Here is a 26,246-nt window from a genome sequence, read left to right as displayed (position 1 = left end):
GGAGCGAGTCGTCCCCTTCTAGAGGAATCTGCCACAGTCCATTGGGTCTACAGATTAGCTGCTGAAGCTCAGGACTTTCTTTCTCTCACGCCCGTCACCCGCAGTGTGCTTTCACTCCGCTCCCTCTGGTCTCCCCTCCTCTGTCCCCTCGGCCCGGACCGGCCTTCCTCAGTGCACTCGCATCCAACCCCCCTCCACCCTTCTCCCCCATCCCATCCCTTTCATCTGGTCCCAGCGCTGTCCTTCATCCCCCTCTCCACGCACTGGCCCCCGCCAGCTCAACTCCATTTAACCCCTCCCGTCCCTACCCCATGCCCCCTCACCACAGCCTCAGCCAAGGGCGGCCTGGGGAACCCCCGTTCCGTTATGGGGAAGCTTTCCTTCATCCTTCATTCCTGTCTCAGTAACACCTCCTCCTCGCCATCGCTGAAACCCGGCTCTCCCCAGACGCCACGGTCTCCCCGGCTGCTCTCTCAAAGTGGGGGCCTCGTCCTCTCCCACTCCCCCAGACTCGCTGGGAAAGGAGGAGGTTGTCGGCTTCCTTCTCGCGCCCCGATGCCGTTTTCGTACCATTCCGCTTCCCGCCACCCTTCCTTTCCCTTCCTTTGAAGCCCTTAATCATCTGCCTCTACTCCCGCTCCAGATTCTAGTAACCGTCATTTACCAGGTCCCACCTCCAACTTCTTAATAATAATAACAATAATGGTATTTATTAAGCGCTTACTATGCACAAAGCACCATTCTAAGCGCTGGGGAGGATACAAGGTGATCAAGTTGTCCCACGGGGGGGCTCACTGGCTTAATCCTCATTTAACAGATGAGGTCACTGAGGCCCAGAGAAGTGAAGTGGCTTGCCCAAAGTCACCCAGCTGACAATTGGTGGAGCCGGGATTTGAACCCCTGGCCTCTGACTCCAAAGCCCGGGCTGCTTCTCTAACCATTTTGCTCCCGTTCTCACATTCCTTCTCTCTTTTTCCACACCTACATTGATCCTAACCACGCAGATCGATATCCACACAGATGTTCCCGACGACCCTTCCGCTGCCCAAATTCGATCTCTCCTCAACTCCACCGACCTCCTGCTCCACCCCACTTCACCCCCTCACCAACCTGGACGTACACTCCATCTCATCATCTCTAGCTACAGCATAATCTCTACCCTCACCGACTCCGAAATCCCCCCATCTTACCCAAACCTCCTCCCTCTAAATCTGTACTGTTCCCCACCAGAGACCACTGCTCTTTTGACCCCGTCCGATTTTCTCAACTCATCGCGCCCCATTTAACCTCCTTACCCAAACTACCTTCCCTTGATGACCGAACTGACGCTCTCAACAGCAACTTTCTCCACAGAACCCACCTCACTCGCTCCCCCATCCCTTTGTCGGTTACGTTCCACTAAGCCGCAGCCCTGGATCGTCCCTTCCGTCGAGTTGTCGTGGGGACGCCCGGCTCAGGTTTGCGACCGTAGCCTTAATGCGAAAACCACAGGGCTGGCAGTCAACAGACGCGAATTCTAAGCCCTGCTCCGCTGCTTTGCCTGCCGGATGACTTTGGACACATTGCTTAACTTCTCAGTTTCCTCATCTATAAAATGGGGATTCAATACCTGTTCTCCCTTCTGCTTAGACCGCAAGCCCCGAACGGGACAGGGCTTGTGCTTGAGCTGATCGTGTCGTATCCACCCCGGCACTAAACAGAGAAGCAGTGTGGCTTAATGGGTGCAGCATCGGCCTGAGGGTCAGGAGGAGTTGCATCCCAATCTTGGCTCCGCCACATGTCTGTTGTGGGACCTTGGGCAAGTCACTTCCCTTCTCCGTGCCTCAGTCACCTCATCTGTAAAAGGGGGATTAAGGCTGTGAGCCCCACGTGGGACAACCTGATGACCTTGTATCTATCCCAGCGCTTAGAACAGTGCTCGGCACATAGTAAGCGCTTAACAAATACCATCATTATTATTATTTGCTTGGATAATGCCTGGCACGTACTAGGTGCTTAACAAATAACCACGATTCTTCTTCTTGTTATAATGTTTGGCACTTAGTAAGAGCTTCACAAGTTCCCTAGTTATTATTCCTATTCTAACTGGTGGGCTTCCCCAACTGTCTGCCCCATCCAGCCCTACTCTGGCCCCAGGGCCAGGTCTGCCTTGATTTTCGGATTGAATCACAAAGTTTGGCTCTCCCTTTCCTTTCGTTCTACGTGCAGGCAGTGTGCTGAAGCAGCACTCCCCGCCCCGCAGTGAGTCCAAATATAAATCTCTTTCCGGTTCCTTCCTTTTCAACCGCGGAGCCAGAAATGACCCAATCTCCCCTCGGCTGCACGTTCCCAAGAATTTAGAGTGCCCCATCAGCACATTAACCAATACAATTGCTATTGAATAAAAAGGAACATAAAACCAATTTCTGTACTACGGGGGGAAGAAAACATATGGACCGCATTAGCGCGGGCTGATATCGGCACCTAAGGGAAACAAATGACTTCCACCTTGGGGTGGCCATTTTCGAGACCCCCGCGTCGCTCTAAGCCCTTCTGAAATCACATCGGCTCCAGGAGGTCTTCCCTGATTCCCCTCTAAAGCCACTTCAGTACTTCCACACCTAGATATTCACCCAACCTCACTTAAATTCCACTGCTTCCTCCTTACTGGGATTTATTTTAGTATCTGTCTCCCCTGATGAACTGTACGCTCCTTGACTGTACTACCTCTAATGTCTCTGTCAGTTATAACGATAATAATAATAATAATAATATTTGTTCAGTGCTTGAAGTACCAACTACGCAACTGAGCGCTCAGTAGAAACAATCAGATCAGACGCAGCCCCCTGTATCTCGTGGGGTCCACAGTCTAAGCGGGAGGGAGAAGAGGCATTTAATCCCCATTTTACAGTGAGGAAACTGAGGCACAGAGAAGTGAAGGCATTTGCCCAAGATCACAGGGCAGGCCAGTGGCGCAGCCAGGATTAGAAGCCAGGTCTCCTGAGTTTCAGTCCTGCAATAGGGAGTACTGCTTACGAAGTGCTTAGCACTTAGCATAGTGTCCAGCACCGGTTAAGTACTCAATAAATACCAATCATTTACTGATTGATTTAGTACAGTGCTTGGCACTGAAGGAGCCCTCGGTAAATGGGAGTCAGAAGGTCATGGATTCTAATCCTGGCTCCGCCACTTCTCTGCCGTGCCACCCTGGGCAGCTCACTTCGGCGTGGCTCAGTGGAAAGAGCCCGGGCTTTGGAGTCAGAGTTCAAGCGTTTGAATCCCGGCTCTGCCCCTTGTCAGCTGTGTGACTTTGGGCAAGTCACTTCACTTCTCTGGGCCTCAGTTCCCTCATCTGGAAAATGGGGATTAAGACTGTGAGCTCCCTGTGAGAGAACCTGATCACTTTGTAACCTCCCCAGCACTTAGAACAGTGCTTTGCACATAGTAAATGCTTAATAAATGCCATTATTATTATTAGCATTCTTTGGGCCTCAGTTACCGCATCTGTAAAATGGGGATTGAGACTGTGAGCCCTGTGTGGGACAGGGACTGCGGCCAACCCGATGTGCTCGTATTCGCCCCCGCGCTGGGCGGACAGTGAGCGCCGAACAAATACCGCAATGAAACGCTATCGACGGACATCGACTTCGTACAGCGCCGGGCACGGTGGGAGTGCTCAGCGCGAACGACGGACGGGCTCGAGGCCCCAAGGAGGGGAGGGGACACTACTCACCCGCGTCCAGGCTGCCCGTGGCTGCCGTCCAGCCCATGACGGGGGGGATGGCTCCCACCAGAGCGCCCACCCAGGTGTTGGCGATGCTGATCCTCTTCAGGGGAGTGTAGCAGCAGGTGTACAGGAAGATGTTGAAGGCTCCCAGGGCGCCGGTCAGCGGGTTGACCGCCAAGGTGAGCAGGGCGATGCCGGGCACGGCGCAGCAGGCGGCGAAGGAAACCGCGACCAGGGGGCTGCGGGAGAGGCCAGAGCGGAAAGGTGAGCGGCCGAACCGGATCGACGGCGCCTTGATTTTCCCCGGAGCAAATCAGTGACTTCGCCTCAACCTCCCCCCCCGCCCCGGGAGACTCTAAGCTCATTAATAATAATAATAATTGGGATATTTGTTAGGCACTTACTACGTTTCAAGCACTGGGGTAGATACAGATTCGTTCGTTTAATTGTATTTATTGAGCGCTTTCTGTGCGCAGAGCACTGAACTAAGCGCTTGGAAACCACAATTCAGCAGATATGAGAAGAAGTGTGGCTCAATGGAAAGAGCCCGGGCTTGGGAGTCAGAGGTCTTGGGTCCTAATCCCGGCTCTGCCACTTGTCAGCTGTGTGACCCTGGAAAAGTTACTTAATAATAATGATGATGGCATTTATTAAGCGCTTACTATGTGCAAAGCACTGTTCTAAGCGCTGGGGAGGTTACAAGGTTATCAGGTTGTCCCACAGGGGACTCACAGGCGTAATCCCCATTTTCCAGATGAGGGGACTAAAGCCCAGAGAAGTGAAGTGACTTGCCCAAAGTCACCCAGCAGACGAGCGGCAGGGCCGGGATTAGAACCCAGGGCCGTGCTCTAACCACCTGGCAATGCTGCTTCTCCGCTTCGATATGTATCCTTTAAGCACCTGACATGATATTTATTCTACCTTCAGCCCCACAGCACTTGAGGACATCTGTTATTTATGTATTTGTATATATTAATGTCTGGCTCCCTCTCTACACTGCAAGCTTGTTGTGGGCAGGGAACTTGTCTGTGAACTATGTTATACTGTACTCTCCGAAGCGCTTAGTACAGTGCTCTGCAGGGAGTAGGCACTCAGTAAAAACCCCCGGTTGACTGACTGAGGAAACTGAAGCATAAATGCTTCAAGCCAAGTGCTCGGCACATAATAAGCGCTTAAGAAAATACCATCATTATTAGATGCGCTATGTGATTTAGCCCATGTCACATCACTGGGGGACCCATGGCTTGAACCCAGGACTACGTTTTAGCCACTAGCCATCAATCACTAGCATTTAGTGAGCGCTTACTCTGTGCAGAGAACTGTACTAAGTGCTCGGGAGAGTACAATAGAGGAGTAGTCATGATTTCTGGGCCCGGCGGCCAACACCGGCAGGAACTTGCCGGATGAAACAATCCACCCTACGCGCAGCGAGGCGGGTATTTTTTGAAACGTCAAAATTCCTTCTTTGCGCAACGATCCGCAATTCTCCTGCAAGTAAGGAGCCTTGCTAACTTCAAGGAAAACAATAACTCCCAAACACTAGGAAAATGAAAAAAAGACCCAAAGACCAATATATCAGGACTCCAAGCAGGTGACTGAACTCTGGCAATTCCACAAAGCTTGCGGTATTTAGCTTTCCAAGTAAATCTTTTCAGTCTGTGGTATTTATATCTTTAGTAATAGAAACCATATTCACTACCATTTTGGAATAGGAAAAGTAATACAGTCATAATAGCAGGGGAAATTGAAGCTGGAATAACATTTCCTGCACCAGTAGCTTTATTATTAGGGATTAAAAAAATAAACTCTCTAACTTTTGTTACAGACGAGGAACTTCAAATAAGAACTGTGCTCTGGAATAAGCATCTGGGAAATCGGGAAGACAGCTAAGGCCATGAATTTCTTATTTTAAAACTCAACGGTTAGACACATGCATTATCCCCTCAATTTATTCTTCATGTGAAGCATACATCTCTGATAATACACTTAACCGGCATATAAAATGGCAAGAGATATTTTTACATTCAATCGCAAGTTTAATTAAGAATTTTCATTCTTTATGAGATTATATTTCTATCTAATTACGTGAAAATATGGCTCTCAGCTCCAGTGGATTAAATTTATGATGAGCAAAAAACATTTTCCTTCATTAAGCGCTGGTGCGGTGGTAGATTTGGAGCAATATCAATAATAGCCTTAACTAAAAACGGAGAGACTGTGGTCTCTTTTAATGCTAGCTTTGCTGGTTACGGGGCAGGTATATATTATGAGAGCTTAGGAAAGCTGCTGATGGCAGAGAGCCTTCGGAATTTCATTAAACCTAAAGGTATATATCAACGAGAGAGACTGACCCTTTTTGAGGGGAGAAAAAGGAAAAAAAAAAAAAGAGAAACGGTGATTCTATGCAACGGGTAGGAAGCTTTGGAATATTCATTTATTCAGTCATTCACTCACGCAAAAAGGTTCCCGACTCATGCTGAGGGTTGGAGGATGATTTATTTTTAAAGTAAAATGCAAAACGAAATTACATTTTCAATGGAGATACGTGTGTTTCTCCCACAGCCCCCTTTTTGGACATCTGAGCACGGAGGAGGGTTTTCTCCTCAGGGGTAATTTTACACGTGTCCTTTCTGGGAGGGAGACACAAGTTTTTCCTTTTTTCCTGGGGGGGAGCGGAGGGAGGAGGGGAGGGGAGAGAGACTTGTCGGTGAATTTCTATGAATTATTTATCCCCCTCTTCAAATGTAAAAAAGGAGTTTCGTCGCTCCATCAATATCTCCTCGCCTAGCAAACACTGAGCTCTATAAAGAACTATCAATGTGGATTGTCCTTTAGAAAGGAGACAAAAAGGATGGGCAAAGTACAAGCTCTAATTCAACTTGTTTCACTCCCGCCCTGGAATTTGGACAACTCTGACCGAACAACTAACGTGACTGTGAACACCAGAGTTCCTTAAAATGAAGTGTATGTTTGGTCAGTGAAGTGCGGTGTTTTTGGAAAATGCAAAAAAAAAAAAAAAAAAAAAGAAATTTCAGCCTGTTTGGGGCAGAGAACTCATCAGAGATGTTCTGTTACTTGGCAAAGAAAAGGGAATTGAAGCGCCTTTTTTTTTCTACATTCACTGTCTTTCATAATGCTTTTGCAATGAAATTTTTCAGCTAAACAAGGGTGCGTACCGATTAAAATCGGCTGAAGCCTACACATGTGGGTTTTCCTTTGCTCACATGTGGGTTTTCCTTTGCTCAGACCTCTGAGAAACTGGGAAAGGTCTCGATGAAATACGGCATTCAATGCCAGGCAACAAAGATTCAGTTCAGTGATGAAAATTACAGCAAGTTCAGAATAATTCAGGGAAAGGAGGGGCTTCCAGGGAAAGAATAAAAATGGCAAACACAGAATTCCTAGAGCGGCTGGATGTGGAGACTGGGGTTTTGGACAGGCTAAACTTCATGGAAAAGGACGAGGGTTTTAATAATAATAATAATGATGGCACTTATTAAGCGCTTACTATGTGCAAAGCACTGTTCTAAGCACTGGGGAGGTTACAAGGTGATTAGGTTGTCCCACAGAGGGTTCACAGTCCTAATCCCCATTTTACAGATGAGGAAACTGAGGCACAGTTAATGCTCAATGGATAGGTCAATCGATCCGTGATATTTATTTATAGTGATGATAATACTAAAATGATAGTGGTATTTGTTAAGCGCTTACTGTGAGCCAAGCGCTGGGGTGGATAGAAGCAAATCAGGTTGGACACGGTCCCTTATCCCACATGGGGGTCACAGTCTTAATCCCCATTTTACAGATGAGGCAACTGAGGCCCAGAGAAGGTAGGTGACTTTCCCAAGGTCCCCCAGCAGACAGGTGGCTGAGCCGGGATTAGAACCCAGGTCCTTCTAACTTCCAGGCCCGTATTGTGTCCATTAGGCCATGCTGGATTAGGCGCTTGGGAGAGGACAATGCAATAGAGTTAGTACACAAAATCCCTACCCACAGTCTACAGGGGAAGACGGACATTAAAATCAATTACACACAGAGGAAATCGCAGGGTATCATCATCATCATCTGGATTTTTTGAGTGCTTATTACGCACGGAGCACTGTACTGAGCACTTGGAAGAGTACAACAGAGTTGGTATAGTGCTTTGCACACAGTAAGCGCTTAATAAATGCCATTATTATTATTATTATTCCCATCCCCTACCCCATTCGGCCACTACCCTCCCGGAGCCTCCTGCTGTCTCTCTGCTCTTTAACCCCTCAGGTTTTGAATCCCCACTTCGCAGATGAGGGACCTGGGTTCTAATCCCGCCTCCATCACTTGTCTACTGTAAGACCTTGGGCAAGCCACTTCACTTCTCCGAGCCTCAGTTACCTCATCTGTAAAACGGAGATTAAGACGGCGAGCCTCACGTGGGACCAACTGATTACCTTGTATCTCCCCCAATGCATAGAACAGTGCTTGGCACATAGTAAGCGCTTAACAAATACCATTATCATCCTCATCACAAGACATAATCATAACAATGAACAAAATTACAGGATTTTCAAATGGGCTGAATGAGCTTTGTGAAAGTTGGCTTAAGGGTTCACCTCCTAACTTCGGGGCGAATGCTTAGCACGCCTTGAAAAGGAAAAAAACAAAGGATTCCTCACCCTTTGGCCACTCCCGGACACCCTCATCTGTAAAATAATAATAATAATAATAATAATAACGATGGCATTTGTTAAGCGCTTACTATGTGCAAAGCACTGTTCTAAGCACTGGGGGGGATACAATGTGATCAAGTTGTCCCACGTGGGGCTCACAGTCTTAATCCCCACTTTTACAGATGAGGTAACTGAGGCTCAGAGAAGTTAAGTGACTTGCCCAAGGTCACACAGCAGACAAAATAGATCCCTTACCTAGAAGTGCCTGATTTGGTTCTTCCTTGCTTGGTGAAGACGGTGTAGAGAACGCTGGGTTGCTAAGAGGTGATGGTAACCTTGGGATTCTAAAGTTGTCTAAGGTCGTACTCGCCCAAGCGCTTAGTACATTGCTTTGCACAGCGTAAGCGCTCAATCGATACGACTGAATGAAGAAACCTTGGGATCACAGGACTGGGGAGTCAGGAGATCTGGGTTCTAATCTTGCTCCGCCACTCGCCTGCTGGGTGATCTTGGCCTCAGTTTCCTCATTCGTAAGATGGAAATAAAACTCCTTTCCCCCTTAGTCTCTGAGTCCCACGTGGGACGGGGCTGGATCTGATCTGACTGCACTGCATCTACGCCAGCGCCCGACCCAGAGTAAATGCTCAACAGATACTACTTTTGTTACTGAATTTGCTTTTAATTTATTTTTCTTTTCACCTGGATGAACCACACGACTCGACTCTGATCTCTAGAAGTCCCTGTGGCCCAATGGAAAGGGCACAGACCTGAGACTTAGAAGCTCGGAGTTCTAATTCATTCAGTCGTATATACTGAGCATTTACCATGTGCAGAGCACTGTACTAAGCACTTGGGAGAGTACGGTATAACCATAAATGGACGCATTCCCTGCCCACAATGAGCTTACGGTCGTTTGACCTTTGGCAAGCCACTTTACTTCTCTGTGCCTCAGTTCCCTCATCTGTACAATGGGGATTCAGTACCCATTCTCCCTCCTACTTAGACTGTGAGCCCCAGGGGAAACTGATGACCTTGTATCCGCCCTAGTGCTTAGGACAGTACTTGGCACATACATAACAGATGCCACAGAATTATCATTCTTCTTCTTCTTCTTCTTCTTCTTCTTCTTCTTCTTCTTCTTCTTCTTCTTCTTCTTCTCCTCCTTCTCTTCTTTTCCCTTCTTCTTCTTCTTCTTCTTCTTCTTCTTTTTTCTTCTTCTTCTTCTTCTTCCTTCTTCTTCCTTCTTCTTCTCATTATTATCATTATTATCATTATTATTGTTAGTATTAAGTCTAGAAAGACAGATTTTCTCAAGTGCTTCTGGAAAGACCAAAGAAATTTCATCTGTGAGCACAAATGAAGGGCTCGGATGATTGGTTGTGACAGCACTATGACAAGGGCAGCCCCACTTCATGCTCATTATTGGGTCTAGGACCGCGACCAATGCGGGTTTCTGGCTCTAGGAATCCTAGCTGTCTGCAGAGAGGGGAGGCTGGATGGACGATTTCTGACAGAGCTGAATGGGGTAAGCGTTCCAATCCCAATCAGCTCAAATTTCTACTCAGGGTGTGAGGAAAATCTGTTTCTTGAGAAAAGACCAGGGGTTATTCCAACCTCCCGATGTTTGGCGAGGGGTGAGAATATTGCTATAAAATTTTTACGATGACTTCTTTAGCCTGTGGTTTCCCATACGACATTCTGCAGGAAAATGAACAGGAAAAAAAAAACCCTCAAGTTTCCTTATGCTAGCGGTCCTTTGTTATTCGGCTGAAACTGAATCCCCTCTTCTCAGCTCTTTATAAGGCTGGCAACATTGCAGAAAAAGATCTATACTTATAAAATGTTTATGTTCTTATTATATTCGCTATACACACCAGGAGACTAATCATAACAATCTTACGAAACCCTGCAGAGATTTAGTGTGGTCTCAGGCACATGTGTCTTTGTTAGACAAGTGTGATTGGGTGGATAATAATGTTCACAGATCCTCTACAATCCACAAAATGTTTACATTTGCTTAAGTGCTTACTGGCAAAACCTTCAGTAAATTTGAAAAATGTCTCCTATAAATCCCTGTAATACTTAAACAAAAGCCTGTTCTATAAGTTAACAATGCCAACTAAACAACCCATTCATTTGATGTCCCCAAACTTACTGCTTTCAGGCAAAAACTAGGTGCTAGCTTTCCTCCCTGACAAAGAAGCACTTGATTCATTCCCTCTAAATAACCTCCTGCCCTGTTCTTATCGCTCTGATCCCTCCTTTCTACCCAGTCCTTATAACTCCGTGGACGTTCATTAGAGCTCTGGAGTTTAGTCTCATTTGGAAGATGGGATTGGAAAACTGGGAAACGGCTGCTGGGATTTATCCATCTCCCCCCACCAGGCGCTCGTCAGTGGATACAGCACGGGCTTGGCAGTTGGAAGGACGGAGCTCCTTATCTTCCCTGCAAAACCCTGTCCTCCCCCTGACTTTCCCAACACCGTAGACGGCACCACCATCCATCCTTTCTCACAAGCCCGTAACCTCGGCGTTATCCTTGACTCCTCTCTTTCAATCAACCCACATATGTGATCCGTCACTAAATCCCGTGGGTCCCACCTTCGCGACATCGCTAAAATCCGCCCTTTCCTCTTCATCCCAACTGCTACCACTTTGATGCCGTCACTCACCCGATCACATCTGGATTACTGCATCAGCCTCCTTGCTGACCTCCCAGCTTCCGGTCTCTCCCCCACTCCACTCCACACTTCACTGTGCTGCCTGGATTATTTTTCGATAAAAACGTTGAGGCCACATTTCCCCACTCCTCAAGAAAGTCCAGCAGCTGCCCATCCACCTCCGCATCACACAGAAACTTCTCGCTATTGGCTTTAAAGCCTTCAATCACCTTGCCCCCTCCTCTCTCACCTCGCTATTCTCCTAATTTCGACCCAACCCGCACACTTAGCTTCTCTAACGCCAAATTTCTCACTTTACCTTGATCTAGTCACCAACTGCTTGCTCATGTCCTGCCTCTGGCTTAGAACTCCCTCCTCCCTCAATATCTGACAGACAATTTCTTCCCCCGCATCCCTTCAAAGCCTTATTGAAGGCCCATCTCCTCCAAGAGGCCTTCCCTAAGTCCTCTTTTCCCACTCCTTTCTGTCACGGGCCTGGCAGTTGGAAGATCATGGGTTATAATCACGGCTGCGTGTTTGCTGGGGGACCTTGGGCACGTCTCTCCCTCTAGACTGCTCATTGTAGGCAGGGAATATGTCTGTGATATTGTACTCCCTTCCTAGGCACAGCACATAGTAAGCACTCAATAACCCTTACCTTAATTATTATTATTACTCAATTCTTCTGCATGTCCAACTTCCTAAAATTGCTCCCTAGCCAAATTTCAGGTGGTCTCAGCTGTGCCGCTACTTTGAGGTTTTTCTTCTACTAATAATTATGGCATCTGTTAAGCACTTACTCTGTGTCAAGCCCTGTTCTAAGCTCTGGGGTAGACATAAGCCACAGTCCATATCCCACATGGAGCTCACAGCCTTTTACAGATGAGGGAACTGAGGCACAGAGAAGTTAAGTGGCTTGCCCGGGGTTATAAAGCAGACGGGGGGGATTAGATCCCACGTCCTCCAACTCTCAGGCTGCAAACACCGGTAACCGTGGAGGCCGGGGGCAGGTGTTAGCGGGGTTGGAGCCAACGGGGCCGGCTTTGGCTGGGGGTGGGCCTGGGACTTGTTATAAGAATAAAAATGATGGCATTTATTAAGCACTCACTATGTGCAAAGCACTGTTCTAAGCACTACTAGGGGGCTCACAGTCTTAATCCCCATTTTCCAGATGAGGGAACTGAGGTCCAGAGAAGTGAAGTGACTTGCCCAAAGTCACACAGCTGACAATTGGCGGAGCCGGGATCTGAACCCCTGACCTCTGACTCCAAAGCCTGGGCTCTTTCCACTGAGCCACACTGCTTCCCCTTGTACTTCCCAAGCACTTAGTACAGTGCTCTGCACACAGTAAGTGCTCAATAAATACGACTGAGTGAATGAATGAATGAATGAACGAGAGTCTTCCTGCTCAGAGCTAACCCTGTTGCGGAGGGGTCAGTTGAAGGCCAGACTTGCTCTGAGGTTGACCTGTCCACAATAATAATAATATTGATGGCATTTATTAAGTGCTTACTATGCGCAAAGCACTGTTCTAAGTGCTGGGGAGATTACAAGGTGATCAGGTTGTCCCATGGAGGGCTCACAGTCTTAATCCCCATTTTACAGATGAGGTAGCCAGGCACAGAGAAGTTAAGTGACTTGCCCAAAATCACACAGCGGACAGTTGACAGAGTCGGGATTTGAACCCATGACCTCTAACTCCAAAGCCTGTGCTCTTTCCACTGAGTTATGGTGCTTCTCGTTGACCTTATTTTACATAAGTATTCTCTAGTCATTGGAAGCTGGATTTGATTCACACTGGCTATTCCCCATGTCTACCTCTGCATCAAACAGACATTCATTACATAGGTTTTAAATCACTCAATCACTTTGCCCCTTCCTATCTTATCTCGCCGATTTCCTACTCTTGGCCAAGGGAAGCCACATGGTGTAGTGGAAAGGGCACGGTGAGCCCGCCGTTGGGTAGGGACCGTCTCTACATGTTGCGCTTAGTACAGTGCTCTGCACACAGTCAGCGCTCAATAAATACGATTGAATTGAGTCAGAGGACGCGGGTTCTAATCCCAGCTCTGCCCCATGTCTGCTGTGTGACCTCGGGCACGTCGCTTCACCTCTCTGGGCCTCGGTTACCTCACCTGTAAAATGGGGATTAAGACTAGGAGCCCCAAGTGGGCCAGGGACTGTGTCCAACCTGATTACTTGAGATCTACCCCAGCCTTAGAACAGTACTTGGCATATAATAACAAAAACTACAATTATTATTATTATTATCAGGATTATTGCAATCCAGCATGCCCACTTCGCTTCTCTAATGCCAACCGACTCATTCTACCTCGATCCTACGCCTCGCTCACGTCTTGCCTCTGGCTTAGAGCTCCCTCCCTCTTCATATCTGACAGACCATCACCCTCCCCGCCTTCAAAGCCTTATTAAAATCACATCTCCTCCAAGAAACCTTCATTTTCCCTATTTCCTCTCCCTTCCGGGTCACCGTTACCTTTCGGTTTGCAACCTACCTTCAGCCCCACAGCATCCATAATTGATTTTATTGTCTGACTCCCCCTCTAGACTGTAAACTCCTTTTGGGCAGGGAGCATGTCTACCGACTCTGTCACACCGAACTCTCCCGAATGCTTAGTACAGCGCTTGGCACACGGTAAGCACTCGGTCCATCAGTGGATTGGGGGAAAAGTAAATTGCTTGCCAGAAGTTTGCTCTTGTTGTAAAGTCAAATCAGTTCCAGGCCCGGAAGGAATCGGATCCAATGGCTCGGTTCCTAGTGAGCTGAGTTCCAATTCCTGGCGTGGGATTGACACCGGAGGATAAGAGAGCTCCATCAGGCTCCCGAATCGTTTCTCCGCAGCATGGCTCTCAAGCAGATGGGGCGGCTATTTAGCTAAATGCACCGTGACTCCTGGTTTATACATGAGCATCTGGGGTGCTTCCTAATGCGCTGCGATGTACAATGCGGTCAAATTTATCAAGTGTCCCACGCGCAATTAAAGATTCTGATACATAATTTGCTCCGAAAGGCCCACGGCTTCAGTGAAAAGTGGGAAGCCCAGTGGGGGTCAACCGTTTCTGCAGGTTCTTTGACGAACAGAGGGCCGATCTCGGAGGAATACGCCTCTCTAACCATGTCAGGTTATTTTCGGACAGCAGTTTTCTCTGCACGGGCACCCGGGGTAACTTTCTGGGTCTCTGAGAGGGCCAAAACAATTCTGAAACTGGAATGTTACCAGAAGAAATTTTTGAGGGGAGCGGGGGTCTGGCAAAATCAAAACAAAGACCACAGTTTATCCCTTCTGAAGCAAAGGTGCTCTCCAAACATTTTTTCTGCGACCGATACAAAAGGACCCCAGAACCCCGGGACGATTTAATCGGCATATCCTACAGACACCGAAGAGATAATTGAAACATAAGTACCGCCATCCATATCCCCCTTGGGAATGCGAGCCAGCCGGTATTATATCATTCCATTAGTCCACTCTTTGATGTGGGTTTTATTCTCATTAAACTGTATTTGGGCCTCGTGGATTTCTTCCCCTTCTCGTCCTCCAAACCGTGGCTGGGGAAAAATGCCCTGCTGCTAAAATGTAGGGGCTACAGTTTTCCAAGTAATTGGACATGTCAAAAATATAAAGCCGCCTTTTTTGCTCCTTGTTTACCATATGTATCTAATGCCAGCTTCTCAGTTTCTCGGGGCTACATAGGAAAAAGAGTCAGGAGGAGGAAAAAGCACCTACTTGTCTTCTAGCGGCAAAAATCATATTGGTAATAATGTAAGAGACAACCCACGTTCGGAAAGAAAGCTGTTGGCATGGGACGTTGGGCTTTAGAGGCTGCTCTATCCAAACAAATACATTTGCATCCTCTTTTGGAAGGCTTCGATTGTGTTTTCAAGATAAACGTTTGCAAAGTTGCTAGTGAGAGGAGAGGAATAAAACCCTTTCAGGGAAGGAAAGAAAGCAAATTAATGTATGCTGCCGATTACACTAGAGCATAGTTTACACGGCAGACAGCTCTGTAATCACATGAATCATGTATCAGCTTGGACTTGTTTTGGTAAGGGTTAACATGATTCACTGAATTCAGTGGGCCCCAGTGATCTTGGAGGGTCAATGTATCAAACTTGTCTTTACCTCGTCTTGTCATTTTGAGGGGTTTCCAAGACCCCAAGTCTCGGTAAACTTTCTGGAGCAAAGTTCTTTATTTATCCACCTGAACTTTGCAACTGAAAGCACACTCCTCAGCCTTCTGGCATAGAGCATCTCAGAAAAGATAAAGGAAATAAAGTCTCTTGAAGTGAACTTTCTGATTTGAAGGGCAGATTTTTGTGAGGAAAGGCTGATTTCTTTCTCAGAGTTTCAGCTCGTGATATAAAGCCATACGATTAACAAGCCGTAGTCAAGGAATGACAAGAAGGCCGGCTCTTTTCGGTGACTGAAACACTTCCGAGGAGGAGGAACCGGGCAACAAAAAGTGAATTCAGCACGGTCCAGATCTCGGTGTAACCTAAATTGAGTACGAGAAGGTCTCCATCAAATATGAAATTCGTTTTTCCTCCTCAACGTACCTGAAGCGTGATTCCGCCGAAAGGCACATTTCAGAGAATTCTAAAAAAAAATTCACGTCAAAAGAGGAAAATTCAAACCAAGTCAGCGATTCGGGATCAGTATGGATCATTCCGAGGTGCCCAGAAGAAAAGGGCAATTTGAATCGAGATCGAAGAGGAGGAATTTTGATAAAACCGAGGACCAAAATTACAATTTGACTCGCTTTCCCTTGGAGAAAATATTCCTGTTATTGAGCTTTTAAAAACCTGGAGAGCTGACACAACTGAAATGCAGTTCCTATCGGATAATCCTTCAGTAAGTAGCCGAGGGAAAGTCAACGTAGTTATTTAGGATGTGCAGTGGATTAAATTAAACCTTCTTCATGGGGTCTTCCCTGACTAACCTCTCATCTCCTCAAACTATGGCCCCTTTTATGGCATCACCTATGTACCTGAGTCTTCACTCCCTGATAACCTGGGTTATCAATGCCTGGAACATAGCAAGCACTTTACAAATACCATAAAAGAAAAAAAAAAAACAGAGCCAGACAAAGTAGGGGAGGGGAGATAGGGCCAGAATTCCATGGCACAGCTAAAGTGAGTTTAAAGCCTTACTAAAGGCACACCTCCGCCAAGAGGCCTTCCCAGACTAAACCCTTTTTTCCTTTTCTTCAACTCCCTTCTGCATCTTCCTCAACCCGTCTCCCAGCCCCCCAGCATTTATGTTCATATCCGTGATTTATTCATTTATATGAATGCCTGTCTCCCCCTCTAGTCTCCCTGCTCTCCCCAGTAAAGGACTCTGGAAGAATCAATCAATTAATGGTATTTATTGAGCACTTATTACGTGCAGAGCACTACGCTAAGGGCTTGAGGGTGTTGATAAACACAGTCCCTGCCCAACAGGAGCTTACTGCCTGGAGGAAGAGCACATCAGAACTGAGGATCCAGGGTCCCCTAAAAGGCCTGGTAACGCCCAGTCTCCTATAACCATTTCCAAAAGGGGATGGTGTCCACTGATTTTAGGAAGGGGCAGTTGAAGATTTCACGTTCAACATCATTTAGATGGTAGGGAGGAGAAGGAAAATGGCTTTTCAAGGGGAAGAACGTGGAACAGGGATCGGGATGGGATCTGTTCTCCCTCCTTAGGCTGGGAACCCCACGTGAGACCTGATTATCTCGTCTCTACCTCAGTGCCTGCCGTATAGCAAGTGCTTAACAAATACCAAAATTAATTAAGAATAAACAGGTCAGGAAGACCCGATTTGTGTCACTACAGCCTCGCACGGCAAACTTTTGCTTCCTTCGGGCCTGCCCGGAAGCACTTCGGTTTTCCGGAGCTGGGATGAGCGAGAGGTGCCGCGGAAGACGGCATCTACCTCCCAAAGCAACGTGGGGGACTCAGATTAAAAATCCTTCAGGTTCCATCGCCCCCAGAAGACGGCATCTAAATCCCAAAGGAAGCTGGAGGACACGGACTAAGAAATCCCTCGGGTTCCACCAGGGAGCAAGGCCAGAGCTCAGGGAAGAGCGCCAGGGCCTACAGCAAGGAAGAGGGTGGAGGAATGGAAATTCTTTGCCTTCAGAGGCACTCTTCTCCTATGAAGCTTTGAGATGCTCTGATTAGCTAGACGTAACTTCAAGTCGGCGTACTGGGATATCTCTGGCTCCGAGAGCCCTGGAGACGCAGAATCCGGAGCGATTGTTGTTTTGAACCCTAGTTAATCCGACTCTGGCAGTGGGGTCTACGGGAGGAGCCCAAATCTTGTAGTCAGAGGTCGTGGGTTCTAATCCCGAATCCAGGACCTGTCTGCTGTGTGACCTTGAGCATGTCACTGCACTTCTCTGGGCCTCAGTTGCCTCATCTGCAAAATGGGGATTAAGAGTGTGAGCCCCATGTGGGACGGACTGCGTCCAGCCTGATTACCTTGTATCTCCCCCAGCACTAAGAACGGTGCTTGGCACATGGGCAGCGCTTAACAAATACCATAATTATCATTATTATTATTAATTCCAGCTCCACCGCTTGTCTGCTGTTTGACCTTGGGCAAGTCACCTCACTTCCCTGGGCCTCAATGCCATACCTCTATGTGTTGCCAATTTGTACTTCCCAAGCGCTTAGTACAGTGCTCTGCACATAGTAAGCGCTCAATAAATATGATTGATTGATTGATTGATACCTGTTCACCCTCCTATTTGAACTATGAGGCCCACATAGGTCAGGGTTTGTGTCCAAACCCATTAACTTGAACCTAACCCTTAGTGCAGGATTTGGCACATAATATGTGCTTAACAAATACCAGAATTATTATTGTTATTATTGCTATTATTATCACTCCTAACACACGCCTCTTGCAAGCTCCCCCTCTCTGTCCTGGTTAAAAGACAACGGGGCCTGGGTGAGAATAATAATGATAATAATAATGGTACTTATTAAGCGCTCCCTACATATCCCACACTGCACCGAATGTTTGGGCAGATATAAGATAATCAGGTTAGACGCACGCCCTTAAGGGCTCTCAGGCTGAGAGGGATGGAGACCAGGTCATTTTCTCCCCACTTTACAGATGAGGAAACCGAGGCACAGAGAGGTTATGTCACCTGCTGAAGGTCACCAGGCAGGCCGGTTGGGCGGACCAGGGACTAGAGCCCAGGGAGTAGCATGGCATAGTGGATAGATCACGGCCTGTCCCCTGCTGAATTTGAAAATCCTCCCTCCTCCCAAGGTCACCCGGGTTTTTCCTTTATTGATTTTCCCCATCTGCCCCTTCTTCTCCTCCCCTTCCCTCCGGTCGCAGCGTCTGAAGAATTGCTCGGTGTTTGGCTGCTGCCGTGGGCTCTTTAAAGGAGAGATGTCCCATAAATCTAAATAAATACCATTCAGGGGCCTCAGAGGATAGTGCGGGCCCGTGGTCTGTGTTTAATGAAGGGGAACACTACCGTGAAGTGGAATTCTGCTAGGCCGAGCCAACTTAGACGGGGGAATGCAATTCTCCATCAAGTGTGGGGCGATCCGTATTGCCAGGGTGGGGAATTCAGGCAAAAGTGCTATCCCGAATTGACCTGAATTCACCGCTAGCTCGTTAACTGGAATAAGACCGCCGGTATATGCATTCTCTCATCTTCTCTGTAACAGTTCACTGGAAAATCACTAAGTTTAATTAATGGAAGTCGGTGAAACCGTCTTTTTCTTTGAACACTTCCACTGAGTGTCGCTGGGTAGCCTGGGTCTTATTCTGGAACTTCTCAAATGATGATTCGCTAAGTGCCGGGGTAGATACAACACCAATCACAAACTATTTAGGGGAGAATAGGATTTCATTCCCATTTCACAGGCGAGGAAACTTAGGCACAGAGAAGGGAAGTGACTTGTCTAAGGTCACACAGCAGATAAGTGGCGGAGTTGAGATTAGGACTCAGGTCCTCCTACTCCCAGGCCCGGGCTCTTTCCACTAGGTCACGCTGCTTCCCGAAATCACTTGGGAATCAATCAGTCAACTGCATTTATTGAGCCCTTACTTTGTGCAGATGTGAATATAGGTATAATTCTATTTATTCTGATGGAATTGACACCTACTTGTTTTGTTTTGTCATCTGTCTCCCCCTCCTAGACTGTGAGCCCGTTGTTGGGTCTCTATATGTTGCCGACTTGTACTTCCCAAGCGCTTAGTACAGTGCCCTGCACACAGTAAGGGCTCAGTAAATACCAATGATTGATTGACTGACTGAATGAAGGTGAATAAACTATTTCAGGCTATTATTTGATGCTTGAGTAGAGTTGTCCTTTGGTTTGAAGATGACATTATACAGTATTAAATCACTAAATTGGACTCGTCTCAAAGGAACTACTACCCAAATTGCTCAGAGGCAGTCGGGAACTGTTTTGAATTAAAGAGGTGGAACTGTAGTGAAATAACACAAAAAGGGGGTGTCTTCATGCCTTTGTTGTATGGGGATATCTTTGTTATATGAGAATATCTTAGTCACTATAGGGAGGCTGAAAATGTGCCAATTATTACTCCGATTACTGCTACTATTGATATATTGCATTATAGATTGCCAGGAATTAGGGGAACCTTTGTTGCAGAGAGTTTTTGGTTACAAAGAGATCCTACCGAATCATTTTAAAACTGCAATCGTAAAATTGTAGTCATATTTTACGTAAGTGTTTATGGCTGAAAATGTGCCAATTATTACTCCGATTACTGCTACTACTACTACTATTGATAAATTGCATTATAGATTGCCAGGAATTAGGGAAACCTTTGTTGCAGAGAGTTTTTGGTTACAAAGAGATCCTACCGAATCATTTTAAAACTGTAATCACAAAATTGTAATCATATTTTACGTAAGTGTTCATGCCATTCCTCCTGCCTGGAATTCTCTCCCCCTTCATAATCAAGAGACTACTGCTCTTTTTCTTCAAAGCCCTCTTAATAAGGATGTCATCTGTTAAGTGCTTAATCTGTGCCAAGCACTGTTCTAAGCACTGGGCTAATCGGGTTGGACAAAGGCCCTGTCCCACATGGGGCTCACAGTCTTAATTCCCAATTTACAGGTGAGGTGACTGAAGCACAGAGAAGTGCAGTGACTTAACCAAGGTCACACAGCAGAGCAAGAATCCCAATCCCTCCCTACTGCCTCACTAGTGCAACTTGAGTCCCTAGCCTTTAAGAACTTAGATATTCACTAACCCCTCTAATAATAATAATAATAATAATAATAATAATAATAATAATAATAATAATAACGATTATAATTGTGGTACTTGTTCAGTACTTACAACGTGCCAAGAACCATACTAAACACTGGGGTAAATATCAATCAGTTGTATTTGTTGAGTGCTTATTGTGTGCAAGGCAAAGCACTAAGTGCTTGGGAGAGTACAATATAACGGAGTTGATAGACATTTTCCTTTCATTCATTCAATCGTATTTATTGAGCGCTTACTCTGTGCAGAGCACTGTACTAAGCGCTTGGGATGTACAAGTCGGCAACATATAGATTCGGTCCCTACCCCACAACGGGCTCACAGTCTTGTCCACCACGGGCTTACAGTCTAGAGGGGATACAAGATAATCAGGTTGGACCCGATCTCTGGCTCCCACACGGGATTCACGGTCAAAGTAAGAGTGAAAACAGGTAATTAACTCCCCATTTCACAGATCGGGAAACTGAGGGGCTAAGAGGCTAAGCGACTTGCCAGCATTATTTGGTTTCCTCCTCTACACGCAATTTATTTTAATCACCGCCTCCCCCTCGAGACTAACTCCTTGAGGGATTGGTTTTTCTAACTCTCTGCCCTCTCCCAAGTGCTTAGTAGCGTGTTCTGCGCAAAAGAGGCATTCAATAAATGTTACTGATGATGGGAAGACGATGATGATGTTCATGATGATGATGATGGTGAGCTGGCATGAGGTGACTGAAAGTAAAGATGACCCAGAAAACATTTTTAAGCCTCCGATGAAGAACAGACTCAGAAAGCACGGACTGGCTGCTGTATGTTGGATTTAACACACTCGGAAAAGACGAGTCTAGGGTACGGCAAATATAAGGTGGTTCTTTTTGAACAGTGGCTTGGAGAGAATTTTTTTAAATGGCATTTGTGAAAAGTGCTTACTATGGGCCAGGCACTGTATTAAGTGCTGAGGAAGACACAAGGTAATCCGTGTCCTACACCAGGCTCACAGTCTTAATCCCCATTTTACAGATGAGGTGACTGAGGCTCAGAGATGTTAAGTCACTTGCCCAAGGGCACAGAGCAGACAAATGGCGGGGCTAGGATTGGAACCCAAGGCCTCCGACTTTAAGGCCTGGGCTCTTTAATAAAATAATAATAATAATGATGGCGCTTGTTAAGCGCTTACTAGGTGCAAAGCACTGTTCTAAGCGCTGGGGAGGATGCAAGGTTATCAGGTTGTCCCACGTGGGGCTCACAGTCTTAACCCCCACTTTACAGATGAGGGAACTGAGGCCCAGAGAAGTGACGTGACGTGCCCAAAGTCACACAGCTGGCAATTTTGAACCCATGACCTCTGGCTCCCAAGCCCAGGCTCTTTCCACCGAGCCACGCTGCTTCTCTACGCCACGCTGCTTCGCGTTAACCGTGAGGCTGAGGCACAACCGAACACAGCACCAGTTCCGGAACGAGTAAATAACGTCTGCGCGACACGGAGTCCGCTACCGTCATCCCTGCCTGCGCTTTTCCAGCCACAATCGACGCATTTTACCGTCAGAAGCGTCATCTTTGAAAAGCGACAACTGTCGGTGCAGCGGCCTCTCGAAACCGGAGTTGACCGAGAAGTTTCAGCACGAGGAGATTCGGTGTGAGATGAGAGGGAAATCCTTTAAACTGGTTTACGCTCCTCTGTCTCGGCCTCAAAAAAATAACTCTAAGCAAAGGCATTGGGCAAGTCTACAGGGAACGGGGCCCACATCCTTCAAGGTAAGTGACACTTTAAAGAACTTTAAACTAGCTGCTGACAGTCAGGCAGATAGATTGATGAGTGATTACATGAGGCTCACTATTACCACTTTGGGGATGGGAGGTAAGAAAGTTTAAAACACGATAGATGTGGTTTTGAAGGCAATTTGTGTTGCCCTAACGCAGCAGGAGAGTTAATTTCAGGAAGTTTTCAAAAGAATTCATTTCCCTGGCAAAAACTTGGCGAAAAGTTTCCCAAAACACAGTTCGGGAGTCTCACAGGCAATGGGCAGTTCTGGGCTAGAAAACCTTTCAATGAATGTGAGTGGAGTGGAAAAAAAAATACCTCTTCGCTTAAACGTTGCTTTATGGATAGGTCCGATGTGCTCATATATTACTCCTTAGGTCATTTAAAAATAAAATTGAACTGAATTTAAGATTTGAATTAGCAACATTGTACAGAACAAATCTGAACAATTGGATTGAGCCTTTATAACTCTTGAGCCATGAGAGTGAATTTACCCCCAGGGGTTCGACTTGACTGTTTTGTCTCAATTTTCTTGTAATTTTATCCATCATTTTTTCAATCCTCCAAAGTTGATGGATAAAACGCAGAAATAAATAGGACCAACTGTTCGTAGTCCCTTGAGGGAAAACATAATTTTGTTAGAAATAATCCTTGGCAGAAATCACGGAAACGCTATACTAAAATTGTTTGTTGAATAGTTGATGAAGCGGTGCCTCGGCTTAAATCTGGAAGTAAGGTACGGTCTTTCTGAGGAACTTTGGAATCGAGTCTTCGACAAACGGAATCGGCACAAAAATAGAAATCGGGATCATTCTAAATTTCCATCCAAACAGGAGCCCCTTGGGGAGGCCAGCATTTAATTTGTATTTACATATGCTCGGTGGAGGGAAAGCAGGAGATGACACATGTTTGTAAATTCTTTCCTGAAGCAATCATCATTACAGGCCTTATTTCTACTATTATGATTTGCAATAAGCAGAAAGGCAGAGATTACACGGAACCCTGCGGAGCAACCGGAAAACACTCCAAAGATTCTCTAGGTGACTAAATGGCTACCTATCTTGAAGGTGGGCAAGTTTTAATGGGGAAAAGAAACTTTGAAATACTCCTCTCAGCTAGACTGTAAATTTCTTTCAGGGCGGGGAACACCTCTATTAACTCTACTGAATCTTCTCAAGCGAACAGCTAGTACAGTGCTCTGTGCACAGCGGACGCTCAGTATTTACTCTATTTACTCAGTATTTACTCGGTACTTTCTCTCCCTAAAGTACCAGATTTCCTCACAGAGGAGGTCAAGGGATGGGGTCTTCGAGATAGGCTCGTCACTTGCCCCCCCTGGAAAGTCTTCGGTGGCTCAGGTCTCTTTGCTTAATGTTCATCAGAGAGGAAGGAAGGAAAGAGAGACAGAGAAAGGAGATTTGGCGGGGCAGAGAGGGAAAGGAACGGGAAGAAGAGGGAGGAAGGGAGAGGAAATGGGAGAGAGAGTGGAAGAGGGAGAGGAGGAAGAAGCGGGGAGAAGAGGGAGAGGGAAGGAGAGGGGAGAGGAGGAGGAGGAGGAAGAAGAAAGGGGAGAAGAGGGACAGGAAAAGTGAGAGGGAGGAGAAAGAAGAGGTAGAGGGGGAGATGGAGAAGAGGAAGAAGAGGGAGAGAAGAAAGCATCAATCAGTGGTATTTACTGAGTACTTACTGTGTGCAGAGCACTGAATTAAGCGCTTGAAGGACGAGGAGGAAGGAGGAGGAAGGGAGGGAAGAAGACAGGAAGCCCAGATTTGAGATTCTGGAGAGCCTCAATTTCAACTCAATTTCCCCCAAGCCTTGAAAATTGGGCTATTTCTCCTCAAAATCAATTGCATTTATTGCGAGTAAAAGGGCGAGGGGGTTTCATGATTGTTCTCTGAGTAGCAGAAATGCCTCTACTCTTCAGAGAACAATCAAGTAATAAAATTTTGATGAGTGTCAATGAATCAACCACATATGGATCACATTTGCTACTAGACACAAGCTCCAGAAGTGAATAAGTCTTGGACTATTGAATTGGGGAGTTTATCAAGCCTCCAATGCCCACCTGCCTGCCTATCAGAGAGCTGTTTCAGTGGCGCTGGTTCAATTAATTCAACAAGATGGAATTTATATTTCTGGGAGGGGACAAAAAAAAAACAGAACCAGATTTAAAAAATGAGCACGTCTTTCCAGGAGGTCACCAACCCTTCCTGCATTCCTCTGGATTTATGTTTCATGGTCAACTGCCCGGTTAACTGATTGATACTAAGTAGTCCACATAAAAGCCACGTGGCATTTAATAGGGCCTCTTTAAAATATGCCCTATTTTTTCAAACAGCCCGATTCATATATTCCTATTTCTGGATAGTGCCGTCAGCCTCTTGCTCCTAAGACTCCATGGTTATAAGCGGTGGTCCTTCTTGGCAGCCACGGACATTTTATACTCCATGGGAATTTTCCAGGAACGGGAGGGCCTGAATTTCTCCTTTGTACGATCCTTCTGACGTGGGATTTGGGGAGAGTAGGTGTTTTTTTGGAGGGGGCAAAAATCAGCTGATCTGAGACGTGCCCGGGAAGAGGTGTTTCTCTCGCTGTGGGCAGGAAACGCGTCTGCCAACTCCATTGTAATGTATTTTCCCAAGCGCTCTATAAATGCTCTGTACGTAGTAAGTGCTCTATAAGTACCATTAATGATGACAGCACACGCACACGCACACGAAATCTGACAACTTGTAAAACTGCATCTCATCCAAGAACAGCAAATTCCCTCCTGGGCTAAAGACGATGGCATAAGCAGGAAAGAAGAGAATCCACCACATCGTGGTGTTTTCCTTGGGAGAACCCAAGTTAAGTCTGCCCGGTCTCCCAGGATGTCACGTGCATAATTCCAAGTCCTTGTCAATCACCTATCAGGAAACTGAGGCAAAGAATTTTGATTATTATTATTATTATTATTATCACCTGCACCTCAGTGGCTTAGAAAAGCACCGGGGCTCAGTGGAAAAAGCCCGGGCTTTGGAGTCAGAGGTCATGGGTTCAAATCCTGGCTCCGCCACTTGTCAGCTGTGTGACTTTGGGCAAGTCACTTCACTTCTCTGGGCCTCAGTTCCCTCATCTGGAAAATGGGGATTAAGTCTGTGAGCTCCACGTGGGACAACTTGATCACCTTGTATCTACCCCAGTGCTTAGAACAGTGCTTTGCACATAGTAAGCGCTTAATAAATGCCATCATTATTATTATTATATTATTATCACGAATACAGGTCCGGATTGGTTCAAAGCTGCTGCTTTGCCTGACCTGAATCGAACTCAAATCTCCTTATAGACGGAAAGCTCCTTATAGGCAGGGAATGGGTATAACAACTCTGTTCTCTCCCAGAGTACAGCACGCATTCAATAAATACCATAGATTGATTGATCGATTAAGGCAGCCAACAGAAATGCTCTCTGCCGACTCCAGGGGTATTTTCGACTTCCAGTCGAGTGGAGACTGGAACGAACCCTCGTTTCATTCACCTCCTGGATCAATATTCGGTTTGTAAGGGCTGTGGGGGAACTCGGCTGTGACCGAAATCCGTTCCACCGTCACCCGCCACCGAACTGTTCGCAGAGGTGTGAGGCGAACAACGCCGGAGGCGTCCCGGAGCCCCGGTTAACTAGTAGCAATCACTAACACGTGCACAGATATCACTTCAGATTAGGAAAATCTAGTTCCTAAATGAGATTAGGTAAGATTTATTTGAGGGTAAAAAAGAAACATGTGCTCGTTTGGTAGTCGGAAGGCCTGGAGGTTGTGAAGGACCGTGACGTGGTTAAGTGACTGATGGATGTGACGTGGGGGCTTTAGGTCCCCATCAGACTCCTGTGCAGATTCTGCTCCCTTGAAGGAAGGTTGATTTAAAATTCAATAAGGATTTAATGATTAAAAGCAGCTCATGTGAAAATTGTTTTCAGAGATTTGTAGCTTCCCACACCGCCGTTTAATCTCCCCACGGCATTTATTTTTGCCCTTGGCCCGAAATCTGTCGGGCCAAGTTTGCGGGGGGGATGAACGATGAAAGTTTGAAACTTGAAGATTTTGGTTGCAAAATCCCGCTGGGAGGATTGGACACTAGGTTTAAACAACAACAAGAAGAAAAATGCCGATCCAAGGACAATTTCAGGAAGCCACAGGTTCGGCTGATGTTCACTGGTGGCCTCTAGAGAATTATACGCCTTTCAAAT

At 46.5% G+C, this 26,246-nt stretch overlaps 1 protein-coding gene across 1 annotated transcript in view; it reads right to left on the bottom strand.

Annotated features, from left to right (window-relative positions):
- Positions 1-26,246, bottom strand: part of LOC119937589 (protoheme IX farnesyltransferase, mitochondrial) — a 127,388-nt gene that overhangs the window by 6,577 nt on the left and 94,565 nt on the right. Inside the window, exon 10 of the mRNA XM_038757141.1 lies at positions 3,713-3,945. Within this exon, the coding sequence (XP_038613069.1) occupies positions 3,713-3,945 (233 nt within the window). The remainder of the gene's footprint in view (positions 1-3,712; positions 3,946-26,246) is intronic.

Source organism: Tachyglossus aculeatus, chromosome 15, assembly GCF_015852505.1.
Source record: "Tachyglossus aculeatus isolate mTacAcu1 chromosome 15, mTacAcu1.pri, whole genome shotgun sequence".
NCBI lineage: Eukaryota > Metazoa > Chordata > Mammalia > Monotremata > Tachyglossidae > Tachyglossus > Tachyglossus aculeatus.
The sequence above is the reverse complement of the archived record's forward strand: the minus strand, read 5'-3'. Positions and strand labels throughout refer to the sequence as shown.